Below are 14,041 nucleotides of genomic sequence, written 5' to 3'. Positions count from 1 at the left end.
CCTTGTTCCTAAGTGTGTCATGACGCGGCGTCGAACCCGCGTTTCCTCGGCGGCTGGAGCTACGGCCGCCTCCTTTAACAGCGCACTCAGACTTGTCCCCACTCGTGCTGAGCGCAGCACGCCCGCGCAGCAACAAGACTGTAGTCAATCAATAATCGACACACCTGAACTTGATGAAAGGGAGCGGCATAAAGACCAGCAGACCCAAGTAACCTTTGCCAGAACGTCGCTAACCTTCCCGTAAGCTTCACGTCTGGAATCCCCTTCCCCGTGATTTCCTCACCTTTGCTTTGCTCTCTCTGTGTATCCCTGGTTTGATTGATTGATTGATACTTTTATTAGTAGATTGCACAGTTCAGTACATATTCCGTACAATTGACCACTAAATGGTAACACCCGAATACTTTTTTCAACTTGTTTAAGTCGGGGTCCACGTTAATCAATTCATGGTACAAATATATACTATCAACATAATACAGTCATCACACAAGTTAATCATCATAGTATGTACATTGAATTATTTACATTATTTACAATCCGGGGGGTGGGATGAGGAGCTTTGGTTGATATCAGAACTTCAGTCATCAACAATTGCATCAACAGAGAAATGTGGAAATTGAAACAGTGTAGGTCTTATTTAGTAGGATATGTACAGCCAGCAGAGAACATAGTGAGTTCACATAGCATAAGAACAAGTATATACATTAGAAGTACATTTGAGTTGTTTATAATCCGGGGAGATGGGATGTGAATGGAGGAGGGTATTAGTAAAGTGTTGAAGTTGCCTGGAGGTGTTGTTTTAGAGCGGTTTTGAAGGAATATAGAGATGCACTTACTTTTATACCTGTTGGGAGTGCATTCCACATTGATGTGGCATAGAAAGAGAATGAGTTAAGACCTTTGTTAGATCGAAATCTGGGTTTAACGTGGTTTGTGAAGCTCCCCCCTGGTGTTGTGGTTATGGCGGTCATTTACGTTAAGGAAGTAAGGTTCACGTCCCTTTGTGTGTTCACAGTGACTCCCCTGCCTTCCGTGATCAAGCCATGTCCTTCGACATCCAACCGGATTCCTGACTGCCCTCCTCGATCCACGACCTCCCTGCTCGGACCCAGACTACACTGCCTCTCTCCTCCCCACGACCCATTGCCTGTCCTTCGTCTTGCCCCTCGTGATTCGACGAAAGATTACAACCAACACTCACAGACAACAACCCTTGGTAACATTTACATTATTAATATTACACATAGTCGCACTCATTCACTTAGAGTAGCATACACGTGTCACGTATTGATCAAAGGTTTAAAATAAACCTTGAAAGAACCGCAGTTCTGTCCTGGTTGTCGCCTCCTTCAATCTGAACATAACAAAGTGGGCATAAGAAGAAAATAACTAAGAAGCACTGATGGTTTGTTTCACACATAATTTAGAAAAGGTGTTCTGGTTCTGAATGTAGTGCCAGTCTGAAAAGCCGCCAGTGTTTCTGGAGCCACACAGGAATAAAGTGATGACATTGTTTCTATAAAGAAAATTATATGTTCTGAAGTGCAGCTCTACGCTCTTCTTCGTCTGGGTTTTCAAAACCGATTGAAAAAAAAAAACATAGCAAGGGTTGAAAGCCTTCATTAGAATTCAGCGTTTGAATTGTTGAAACCAAAACATTCCTTCCTATCTCTTGAAAGGACGCTGATAAGCCTGACATTGCATATCTGTAATCTTCTTGTTAACGCCGCCGGCTGTCAAGAGTCTAATGTACCCACTTCCACTTTCAATTTGACAACAATCAGACAAAAAGATTGCTTTGAGGCATTAACAGATAGTCGGGAAAACATAACTTACCGAAGTTGATATCTTGGAAGATGTTTTGCTCTAAAACAGGGGAGAAATAAACCCAAGGACATATGTAACCAATGCATTCTCAAAAGTAGCACAATAGTATCAGTAGAATGACCTGAACTTACTTGTGGAATGGGATGAGCCAATATCTGGTCAATGGCTGCATACAGCTCCTCAGACTGCTGCCGGAGTTCAGCGGGTGAGCACATCTGAAATGGCGCACAAAAGCATTGACGTCCGCGTGCAATTACGTGAAAATGAGGGTAAAAATGTTAAGTGGTGCGTGCACCTCAGCGTGGGTGTCTTTGTCCCCCCACTCACTGGTCACATCTCCTTTCAAAGCCTCCCCTCGTTCCACCTGTTCGTCTATCACCTGTGAACATAAAGCATGGTGAGTAGCTGCAAATTGATTCCCACCTCACATGTCACACTCCTGCACAATGATTATTCATGCACTCTGCATGGCTCTCTGCCAGTTACGTCCAGTTGGATGCTGATTCATGATTTTGCATCGACAGGTCGCCCAAACTGACTTACAACAAAACCTCTGGCCAAGTCAGGGGTCTATGAAGGCACCAAGGACAAGGTGGCTTTGAGGAAGACCTGGCCAGAAAGCGTCTCCATTTAAGAACGTGTTTAAAGGCCTACCGAAACCCACTACTACCGACCACGCAGTCTGATAGTTTATATATCAATGATGAAATATTAACATTGCAACATTAGTTTACTAAATTACAATTTTAAATTTCCCGCGGAGTTTCCTGTTGAATGATGACACGTGTGTTTGTGATGTTATTGGTTGGAGGGGACATTTTAGCCCAGCACCACTTAAGTCGTCTCTTTTCATCGCATAATTACACAGTATTTTGGACATCTGTGTTGCTGAATCTTTTGCAATTTGTTCAATGAATAATGGAGACTATAAAGAAGAATGCAGCTGCCTTTAGCAACCGAAACACAGCCGGTGTTTCTTTGTTTGCTGTGAAGCTTTAACACAGGGCGGTCAAGAGAACATGTTTCTCTACATCAACCAGCAAGTTTTTAGATGGTAAAATTGTGATATTAAGTCGGCTCTTACCGGAGACTTGAGTGGATTATGCGACCTCCTCCTGTAGTTGACAGAAAGGCAGCTGTAATCTTGGCTCCTCATTTGGCTTCTCTGAGAGACACTGGCGTTCGACTTTCAGGTATGACTTTATAATGTAACTAAAACACTATAAAATGGGTTGTACTTGTATAGCGCTTTTCTACCTTCAAGGTACTCAAAGCGCTTTGACACTACTTCCACATTTACCCATTCACACACACATTCACACACTGATGGAGGGAGCTGCCATGCAAGGCGCCAACCAGCCCCCATCAGGAGCAAGGGTGAAGTGTCTTGCTCAGGACACAACACAATAAGCAGATAAGGGATTTTCCTGAATTATCCTAGTAAATGTGTCTAATAACATCTGAATCACTCACACTGCCGTCGCCTTTTCTTTTTTTTTTTTTTAGTGCTTCACTCTAACTTTCCTCATCCACAAATCTTTCATCCTCACTCAAAGTAATGGGGAACTTGTCGCTTTCTCGGTCCGAATTTCACTTGCTGCTGGTGGCTATGATTATAAACAATGTGAGGATGTGAGGAGCTTTACAACCCGTGACGTCGCGTGCACATTGTCTGCTACTTCCCGTACAGGCAAGGCTTTTTTATTAGCGACCAAAAGTTGCGAACTTCATCGTCGATGTTCTCTACTAAATCCTTTCAGCAAAAATATGGCAATATCGCGAAATGATCAAGTATGACACACCGGGGCGGTATAGCTCGGTTGGTAGAGCGGCCGTGCCAGCAACCTGAGGGTTGCAGGTTCGATCCCCGCTTCCGCCATCCTAGTCACTGCCGTTGTGTCCTTGGGCAAGGCACTTTACCCACCTGCTCCCAGTTCCACCCACACTGGTGTAGATGTAACTTAGATATTGGTTTTCACTATGTAAAAGCGCTTCGAGTCACTAGAGAAAGCGCTATAGAAATATAATTCACTTCACTTCACTTCACATAGAATGGACCTGCTATCCCCGTTTGAATAAGAAAATCTCATTTTAGTAGGCCTTTAACTCACTGGAAAAGCAATCGCGTTGATTGCCTTTTCTTTTGACTTGTTATGCGCAGGAATGTACTGTGAAGAAAACAGGTGAGGGATTTATTCATCTCTTGTCTGGTGTTTAAAAAACGTTTTACTGTTACACAATCGTTAATAGTCAATTTGCACATAATAGGGATCCCTCAAGTAAATGGAACTAATCGGAACACTATGTCCCACTAAGATGCCACATTGCAGAACAACACACCCATCCATCCATCCATTTTCTACCGCTTATTCCCTTTTGGGGTCGCTGGCGCCTATCTCAGCTACAATCGGGCGGAAGGCGGGGTACACCCTGCACAAGTCGCCACCGCATCGCAGGGCCAACACAGATAGACAGACAACATTCACACTCACATTCACACACTAGGGCCACACAACACACAGCATAACAAAATGCTTTCAAGTAATTACAGACTAATAAGTGAGTGTACCTGTTGATCCAAAAGTAGAGTATTTGTGGGAATTGCAGCAAGCGATTTGTAGCTGGACTTTATCTTGTGAGGCTTCGGTATGCAGAGAGAAAGAGAGAAAAAATCATTTAAATCAGTTTTAACATACAGTTGCTTTGGGCATGTAATTTATTCCGGAATGTTTTATCGCTCACTGCCCCACTAAACCTTGCAGTCATTTAGTCAGAAGCCAATTACTGAAAATGGTAAGTTTTTTGCTTACAATAAATATTCAAAATGACAGAATAATAACGAGCGAATTACAGCTATTCCATGATCACCTGAATTGCCAAATGCCCATTCGTGTTTCAGGAAATGTATTAAAAAATTAAAACATTATAACGGAAAAATCATAAATATATGCATCTTTTCGTCTCTTGAGCCTTGTTAGACAAATTCTGATTTTAAACATACTTATTTAGAATACAAAATGTATTATCATATCTCTTGACAGTCGCCCCAGGGCAGTGGTTCTTAACCTGGGTTCGATCAAACCCTAAGGGTTCGGTGAGTCGGCCTCAGGGGTTCGGAGGAGTTCAAAACACACCCGACTCATCGTGTCAATAAAAAGTTCTCCTTATTAGGGTATTACGGATACGGCAACAGTAGATCTGCACTGATCTGCAGTTGTGTAATTTGTTGTGAGTTTATGCACTGTGTTGGTTTTGTTTTTTGAACAAGGTGATGTTCATGCACGGTTCATTTTGTGCACCAGTAAAAAAAACATGGTAAAACTTTAGTATGAGGAACATATTCACCATTAATTAGTGGCTTATTAACATACAAATTAGTAACATATTGGCCCCTAACTAGTCAATCAATCAATCAATCAATGTTTATTTATATAGTCCTAAATCACAAATGTCTCAAAGGACTGTACAAACCACTACGACTACGACATCCTCGGAAGAACCCACAAAAGGGCAAGGAAAACTCACACCCAGTGGGCAAAGAGAACTCAAACCCAGTGGGACACCAGTGACAATGATGACTAGGAAACCTTGGAGAGGACCTCAAATGTGGGCAACCCCCACCCTCTAGGGGACCGAAAGCAATGGATGTCGAGCGGGTCTAACATGATACTGTGAAAGTTCAATCCATAGTGGCTCCAACACAGCCGCGAGAGTTCAGTTCAAAGCGGATCCAAGACAGCACAGGAAACCATCCCAAGCGGAGTCGGATCAGCATCGTAGAGATGTCACTAACCGATACACAGGCGAGCGGTCCATCCTGGGTCCCGACGAGCGGTCCATACTGGGTCCCGACTCTGGACAGCCAGTAATTCATCCATGGTCATCGGACCGGACCCTCTCCACAAGGGAGGGGGGGACAGAGGAGAAAAAGAAAAGAAGCGGCAGATCAACTGGTCTAAAAAGGAGGTCTATTTAAAGGCTAGAGTATACAAATGAAATCGGTTAAAAAAACATATGGTCTTTTTTCTGCACCATCAAGGTATATATTGAGGCTTACATAGGTGTGGTGATAATGTTCCCCTTTAAGAGTGCTGTGTAGCCCGACTGAATAGTATCTAAAATGCCACTGTCATTAAAAAAAGGCTGTATCTGTAGAAAACCTCTCTTCTCTAAAATCCTGGATACAAATAGTAGCTTAAAATAGGTAGGTAGTTGGATAATATAGAAAGGTCAAGACTAGTCTTTTTTTAACAAAATTTGAACATCTGCCCCAAAAGTCAGGCTGCTGTTGACTGTATGCTTCACAGTAGGGCCAATAGTTTCCCACACCTCCTTGAAAAAGAGAGGCGGGACAGGGTCTGTTGGAAAAGAGCAAGCTTTCAGTTTACTAATCAAGTCAGTGAGAACTATTGGTGGCATAGGTTCAAACTCATTTATCGACGTTCGCTATAATTATAATCTCTACTATCAATCAATCAATCAATGTTTATTTATATAGCCCCAAATCACAAATGTCTCAAAGGACTGTACAAACCATTACGACTACGACATCCTCGGAAGAACCCACATAAGGGCAAGGAAAACTCACACCCAGTGGGCAGGGAGAATTCACACCCAGTGGGATGCCAGTGACAATGCTGACTATGAGAAACAATGGAGAGGACCTCAGATGTGGGCAACCCCCACCCTCTAGGGGACTGAAAGCAATGGATGTCGAACGGGTCTAACATGATACTGTGAAAGTTCAATCCATAGTGGCTCCAACACAGCCGCGAGAGTTCAGTTCAAAGCGGATCCAAGACAGCACAGGAAACCATCCCAAGCGGAGTCGGATCAGCATCGCAGAGATGTCCCCAACCGATACACAGGCGAGCGGTCCATCCTGGGTCCCGACTCTGGACAGCCAGTAATTCATCCATGGTCATCGGACCGTCCCTCTCCACAAGGAAGGGGGGGGACAGAGGAGAAAAAGAAAAGAAGCGGCAGATCAACTGGTCTAAAAAGGAGGTTTATTTAAAGGCTAGAGTATACAAATGAGTTTTAAGGTGAGACTTAAATGCTTCTACTGAGGTAGCATCTCGAACTGTTACCGGGAGGGCATTCCAGAGTACTGGAGCACGAATGGAAAACGCAGACGTTTTTTGGGCTCTGGGAATCACTAATAAGCCGGAGTCCTTTGAACGCAGATTTCGCAATACAATCGGCAAGATCATTAATCAATCGTTAAGTACTTATTACTGCCTCATTATAACCCTAACCCTCTAAACCTAACCCTAACCAAATAACTCTAAATTAAGTCTTTGATATTTAGAATATGTTCCCTTAGTGTCCAAAAACCTCAAAATCAAGTCTTTGTTACTTAGAATATGTTCTCCATACTAATGTGTTACCAAAAACACATAACTTTGTCTTGAATTTGAAAAAAAAAAACATTTTATTTTTCAGTAAGAAGGGTTCGATGAATGAAACTAATGGGGTTCGGTACCTCCAACAAGGTTAAGAACCACTACCCCAGGGAGAGTGGAGTGATGGAGCGCTACGTGACACAGGACAAAGGAAAAGTACATCATTGTAATGGCTGTGTACGTGTGGATGGAGAGCAGTTTTGCAAAAAAAACAGTCCATTATGTGAGTTAAGGACTATATGAATATCCCCGGGGGTTGTTATGTCCCAGAATAAGGGGTGACGTCAGCGTAATCTTGATTGAAATCTTAGTACAAAGACTGCTTTGAGGCCCCACCTTAAACAAACACACATATGGTGCGGAGGTGTTGTTCTTTAGAACAATATTTAAAACAACTTACAGAAAAATAAGAAGTATATTCGAATTCCATCCATCCATCCATCCATTTTCTACCGCTTATTCCCTTTCGGGGTCGCGGGGGGCGCTGGCGCCTATCTCAGCTACAATCGGGCGGAAGGCAGGGTACACCCTGGACAAGTCGCCACCTCATCGCAGGGCCCACACAGATAGACAGACAACATTCACACTCACATTCACACACTAGGGCCAATTTAGTGTTGCCAATTAACCTATTCGTATTTCTAAAAAGCCGTGTTCACACTGACAGTCCAATATCAGATCTAAACCACACAGGGAGGTGGTTTGGGATTAAATGGGATTAAAATTAAGAGTTCTACAGATGCATGTGATTCTTGAATGGTTTGCAACCGTACATGCACAACACATGCGTCATTAAGACGCAGACTCAAAGTCATGGAAAAAACAAAGTGGCGATGGAATTTGCATAATTGGCCATGACGCATGTGCATATTTGTTTGGATGGCGTGGGTGATGAAAAGTGAGCAAAACATGAAATGAAAAACAAATGTTCAGAGAAGCGAATTAAATTTGTAATGTTGCTTCGTTTGTGTGGTTTTTGTATCTAAAAGCGAAACAGATCCGCCTTTGAGGGCTTTCAGATGTGGAGGAAGGGCTGTTTGTTGAGAAGAGCTACAGTATATGTGCAATTAAGTTAGTTTTCAAAAGTCTCCAATCAGAAAGCCAAAATATTTTGAAAAAGACAATCTAGAAGGGCGTGAACACTCACTATATTAACAAGTCGATAAATTGGTATTATTCTAGTGTAGGGTGTGCTGAGAAGCCGAGTTACAATGCCATCTACTAGGGCTGCGAATCTTTGGGTGTCCCACGATTCGATTCACTATCGATTCAAAATTGATTTTTTTTTTTTAATTTCGACACGATTCTCGATTTAAAAACGATTTTTTTCCCGATTCAAAAGGATTCTCTATTCATTCAATGCATAGGATTTCAGCAGGATCTACCCCAGTCTGCTGACATGCAAGCAGAGTAGTAGATTTTTGTAAAAAGCTTTTATAATTATAAAGGACAATGTTTTATCAACTGATTGCAAGAATGTTAATTTATTTTAACTATTAAACGAACCAAAGATATGACTTATTTTATCTTTGTGAAAACATTGGACACAGTGTGTTGTCAAGCTTATGAGATGCGATGCAAGTGTAAGCCACTGTGACACTATTGTTCTTTTTTATTATTTTTTTAAATGTCTAATGATGATGTCAATGAGGGATTTTTAATCACTGCTATGCTGAAATTATAACTAATATTGATACTGTTGTTGATAACATTCATTTTTGTTTCACTACTTTTGGTTTGTTCTGTGTCGTGTTTGTGTCTCCTCTCAATTGCTCTGTTTTTTTGCAGTTCTGAGTGTTGCTGGGTCAGGTTTGGTTTTGGAATTAGATTGCATTGTTATGGTATTGCTGTGTATTGTTTTGTTGGATTGATAAAAAAAAATTATTTTTTTTTAAATGGGAAACGATTCTGAATCGCACAATGTGAGAATCGCGATTCAAATTCGAATCAATACCATCTACTGTTACAAAGTTGTAACGACAAGCAACATTCTCATTTATAATGTGTTTATGGGCATGAACAAACACATAGATCCAAGTATAAATTTATATGCGATAGGCTGCCACAAATAAATAAATCAACTGGAAACACTGTTTGTGTTCAAAAGGCTTTGAAATGCATGCTAAATACATATAACACAAGGGCTTCTGGGTATTTGTTCTGTCATGTTCATGTTATGTTACAGTGCAGATGTTCTCCCGAAATGTCTTTGTCATTCTTGTTTGGTGTGAGTTCACAGTGTGGCGCATATTTGTAAGAGTGTTAAAGTTGTTTATATGGTCACCCTCAGTGTGACCTGTATGGCTGTTGACCAAGTTTGCCTTGCATTCACTTATGTGTGTGTAATAATTCAATTATGTGAGTGGGCCAAACAGCGTTTTGTATGGAGGAAATGCGAATGTGACGACAGGTTATAGAGAATGCTAAAGGCAGTCGCCCTCAATATCGTTGTCCGGGTGGAAATCGGCAGAATTCTTACCCCGGGAGATTTTCGGGAGGGGCACTGAACTTCAGGAGGATTGGCAAGTGTGAGAAATTGCGGTGTTACAGCGGCACCGCCGCTGTGTAATAACGGCGGGCCAGCTGTAATGTTAATTTGATATTGCCTCAAGGGCCAAATTAATTTACACGGCGGGCCACATTTGGCCCGCGGGCCAGTTTGACACCCATGTTTTAAAGTATCAAAAATTAATTTTGTGTGCATTGATCTTTGTAAATTGTTGCGGCCGGTGAGTGTGACTGTGAGCGTGTTCGATAATAACTTCAGTTTGAAGTGGTGCACGTGCCCAAACAGTGTGGATACCTTTCTTTTTTCACCCTCTCTGTCACCGCAGTCCGATATTCTACTCCCCGGCCTCGGGGAAAGCGTAGAGGGCAGGGAGAAGGAAGGAGATGGCGTGCGCTCTCGAACTAGTGTGGCGGGAGAGGGCGTCGGTGTGGGAGAGCTGATGGGCGAGGGCGATCCGGAAAAAGCGACGGGTGTGTAACGGGAAGGCGTCAGATTGTGCACTTTAGGGAAACCTTGTGGTGAGGAGGGAGAGAGAGGAGGCAGAGGTGATGCGGCGGAGCCGGCTGAATGGGAACGATGTGACGTAGCGGACAGGGAGGGGCGTGGAGGAGGGGATCGGAGTCGCTCGGATAGACGGCGAAGCTTTGACAGAGAAGAATTTGGCGGTCTGCTCTGGATGTTTGCTGAGTGATGAAAAGGTGTTGGAGGAGGGATTGATTTTTCAAGGTTCGGGTCTTTTATGCTCCTGAGATACGTGTGGGCAATGCTGGTCTGTAAATCGGGAGGCTTTGCCACATAAGAGTGGTGCAATGAGCATGAGCGTGGTGGTGGTTCTATTTGCAGAGTTGTGCTTTTCATTGGCGGCGGTGAAATAACCTGCTCCCATCTTGGCACGCTTCTATGCTCAAAGCTTCTTTTAAGTGGCGTGTGAGGCCTGCTGTGCTCATTAGGCAGCTCAGGCGGGGGGGCGTTAAGAGGCCTACTGGGTTCCCTGTTAGCACAAGTCTGACTATCGATGGATGCAGATGAGGAGAACCGAGTTGAAAACTCCAGGGGAATGGAGGCAACACTGGAGGCTGCTGAGCATGCGTTGCAGAAAGTGAGGGTCACGGGGTTAACAGGCCAGCAGGGGGTGTAAGGCCTCTGCAGGGAAGCAGACAGAACGGGCAAACGGCCTTTCCTCAGGATGGCTGTCAGAAGGGAGAGTCTGGTGAGAGGAGGCCGGTGCCGGGGAGGAGGAGACTGTGGACGGACAGAAGAAACCAGGCTGTCGCAGGAGGAGAAACAGGACTGAGGGAGGTGAACCAGACTAGAGCCTGGGGCAAGGTTGTGCTTTCGCATTTGAACCACAGAGGGGGAGAACACGCCGGACCGGACTGAGGAACAGGGGGAAACAGTGCGACTGAAAGAGGCAGGAGAGCCGATGGAGAAAAGCCAGTTCCTGTCTTTATCCCAGCTGTCCGAGAGGACGGACTCTCTGGATGAAGCCGGCGTGGGGAACATGTGCGGCGAGAATGCGGGGCTTGTCGTTTTGTGAGCCAACCCAGACGGCTTATCGCCAGAGAAACCTGAGCTAACCTCAACACGTCCAGAGGAATCGTGACCCCACTGCCAGGAAAGGCCCCTGGGTTTACTAGCAGTTGTTTCCATGGAGGCTGAGCCGCCCTGTTTGGGTGTATTTTCAGACTGGACACCGAGTGACGCGGAGGTTTGGGAGAGGCTCGCAGGGTCCAAAGCAGGCTGCAGCTGACGAAAAAAGTGGTTGGAGATTTTGTTTAGTTCGGTTTCAGAGCTCATTTTTATATCAAATTCAGACAATGTTGGTTCAACTATGACATGTTGAACGTGAAACTGCTCTTTGTCCGTTCATAATTAAACCGTCAAATCTGCAGTTTAATTATAACTTCCTGGATTGTGTTAAATAGAAAGTCCAAACAGACCTGATACAAAACCGACAGAGCTCACATACCTCAATGTTTGTCTTGCCTCGGATTCCCGCTTCTCCTTCCACCGACTCCTTGATATAGACAATCTCCGCTTTTAAAATCTCCCCGCCATACATGATCTTGGCGGTTGTCTTCTCATGGGAGCCGGCTATGTTCTGACAGGAGAAAGGCAAAATGGAACCGTGAGAGTGAAACATGAGAGAACCCGAGGTGAGCTGGGGGGCCGGGGGGGTGGGGGTCCTTGGTGACAGCACACCACATGTCCAGATATATGATTCACATGTATACACACACGTCATGCTGACACTGAAGTAAGTATGGAGACTAAATGCAAACATCACCAGGGGCATTTGTGTCAATTCATTAAAATCGACAACCAAACAAAATTGTTACCAAGCAAATGTAACTACATTTATTTGTTGGTTTACCTGTTGGAGGCAACAAATAGATAGCATTAAATGTATATGTTGGGGGGGATTGTTGCAGAAGGTCACTATCCAATCAACCACTTTAATTTTGACAATTTGTTTACAAAAGTTGCCAAGTAAACACCAATCATTTCTGGCTTACTATTCAATGCCGCAAAGCACACCGTTTAAAAACATCGACAGCTGATAGTTTTTACGACTCATGTAGAAGGTTAGCATTCCCTTCAGGCCAAGATGCTGAAGATAATCACGAATATGTTCCATGTTTCACGACCTCCGGGGAAACAGCCATCCACTTCAGGGGAACTTTGTGTTTCACATACCAGGGCTATTTTTATCACAAATGTTTTAAGTCTGACTAAAGAAACTGAGTAACTACTGCAGAGGTCCCTACTTCTTAGAAGGAAGAAGGATAGGACCGTTGCACAACAAGAAGAAACTAAAAGACCACATTGCAGTTAGGCTAGGCCAGGGGTTGGCAACCTTTACTACTCAAAGAGCCATTTCGACCCGTTTCACAAAATGAGGAAGACGATGGGAGCCGCAACTATTCTCGCCAATATCCGCTGGTGGTCACCCAGATGACAAGAATAAGGGCATGCTATGAAGCCATTGCCTTAAACACCTTCTACAACATGTAAAAACTGCTTGCCAGTCCAGCAACATGTTGTGAGAGGCTTCCGTAGATGCACGCACACGACTGGAAGGCATACTGGGTACACAGAGTACTCTGACGGTCGCGATATAAACTTTAACACTCCGACTAATATGCGCCACATTGTGAACCCACACAAAAGAAGAATGACAAACACATTCCGGGAGAAAATCCACACAGTAACACAACATAAACGCAACACAACAAATACCCAGAATCCTTTGCATCCATGACAATTCCTGACTATGTTATACACCCCGCGAGCACCAAACCCCGCCCACCTCAACCACGAAGGGGGTTTGGGGGGGGGGTAACGTAGTCAGGAATTGTCATGGATGCAAAGGATTCTGGGTATTTGTTGTGTTGCGTTTATGTTGTGTTACTGTGAGGATCTTCTCCCGAAGTGTGTTTGTCATTCTTCTTTTGTGTGGGTTCACAATGTGGGGCATATTAGTAGGAGTGTTAAAGTTGTCTATATCACAACCGTCAGTGTACTCTGTGTCACCCAGTATGCCTTGCAATCTCATACATGTGCCGATGGAAGCAGCGAATTGCATGTGTCCGGTCGGCACGCAAATAGCATTCCGTGAATGGCGGCCGCGATGACGTTCAAGAGGACGTTAAGAGTAATATCATCACGGCACGCCCTTAATATTGTAGTCCGAGTGAAAATTGGAGAACGTTGATTCCGGGTGATGTCCGGGAGAGGCATTGAATTCCGTAATCTCCCCGCAACAATCTGGGGGATCGGCGATTGTGCAGCTGAGCCGCATCAGAGTTGCCAAAGAGCCGCATGCGGTTCCGGAGCCGCGGGTTGCCGACCCCTGGGCTAGGCTGACCATATTCTGAAATCCCAAAAAGAGGACACATATATGCGTGCCAAGGCCGGGACTAGGTGAAAATTTGCCATTGATACTTGAACTAGCTTTATAAATAATATATTTATTTAAATAAACCATTTTTCTCCTCTGTTGACAGTATAACAAAATAAGTCACACTTATATTATGTAACATTGACAGTTTTAGAAAAAGTACAGAGGTAGCAAAATTCAAAATAACCTATTGTATGTAATATACACATAAATAATGCCTCAAAACAGGTTAATTATATTTAAACAAAAAACAGGTGACAGCCCATTCTTTAAAATGTCTCTTCTCAGTCTGGTGGACCATTCTAATGTAAAAAAAAAATATATAAATAATACCTCAAAACATTTGAAACAAAAACAGATGTTCTCAGAGAATACACCATAGGTGAAGGGTATTTCACA

At 43.7% G+C, this 14,041-nt stretch overlaps 1 protein-coding gene across 4 annotated transcripts in view; it reads right to left on the bottom strand.

The window, feature by feature from the left end:
* The window catches only part of mlip (muscular LMNA-interacting protein), a 135,416-nt gene that overhangs the window by 67,431 nt on the left and 53,944 nt on the right, over positions 1–14,041 (bottom strand). For 3 of the 4 annotated variants that reach the window (XM_061910331.1, XM_061910328.1, XM_061910330.1), the window contains exons 2-7: positions 11,711–11,842; positions 10,036–11,487; positions 4,397–4,468; positions 2,123–2,206; positions 1,959–2,042; positions 1,837–1,866 (exon numbers count right to left, since the gene is read on the bottom strand). In XM_061910331.1, coding sequence (XP_061766315.1) covers positions 1,837–1,866; positions 1,959–2,042; positions 2,123–2,206; positions 4,397–4,468; positions 10,036–11,487; positions 11,711–11,803 — 1,815 coding nt within the window. In that variant the 5' untranslated portion in view covers positions 11,804–11,842. The remainder of the gene's footprint in view (positions 1–1,836; positions 1,867–1,958; positions 2,043–2,122; positions 2,207–4,396; positions 4,469–10,035; positions 11,488–11,710; positions 11,843–14,041) is intronic. The other variant, XM_061910329.1, reaches the window with a different exon arrangement.

This window comes from Nerophis ophidion, linkage group LG09 (assembly GCF_033978795.1).
Source record: "Nerophis ophidion isolate RoL-2023_Sa linkage group LG09, RoL_Noph_v1.0, whole genome shotgun sequence".
In the NCBI taxonomy this organism is placed as follows: Eukaryota; Metazoa; Chordata; class Actinopteri; order Syngnathiformes; family Syngnathidae; genus Nerophis; species Nerophis ophidion.
The sequence above is the reverse complement of the archived record's forward strand: the minus strand, read 5'-3'. Positions and strand labels throughout refer to the sequence as shown.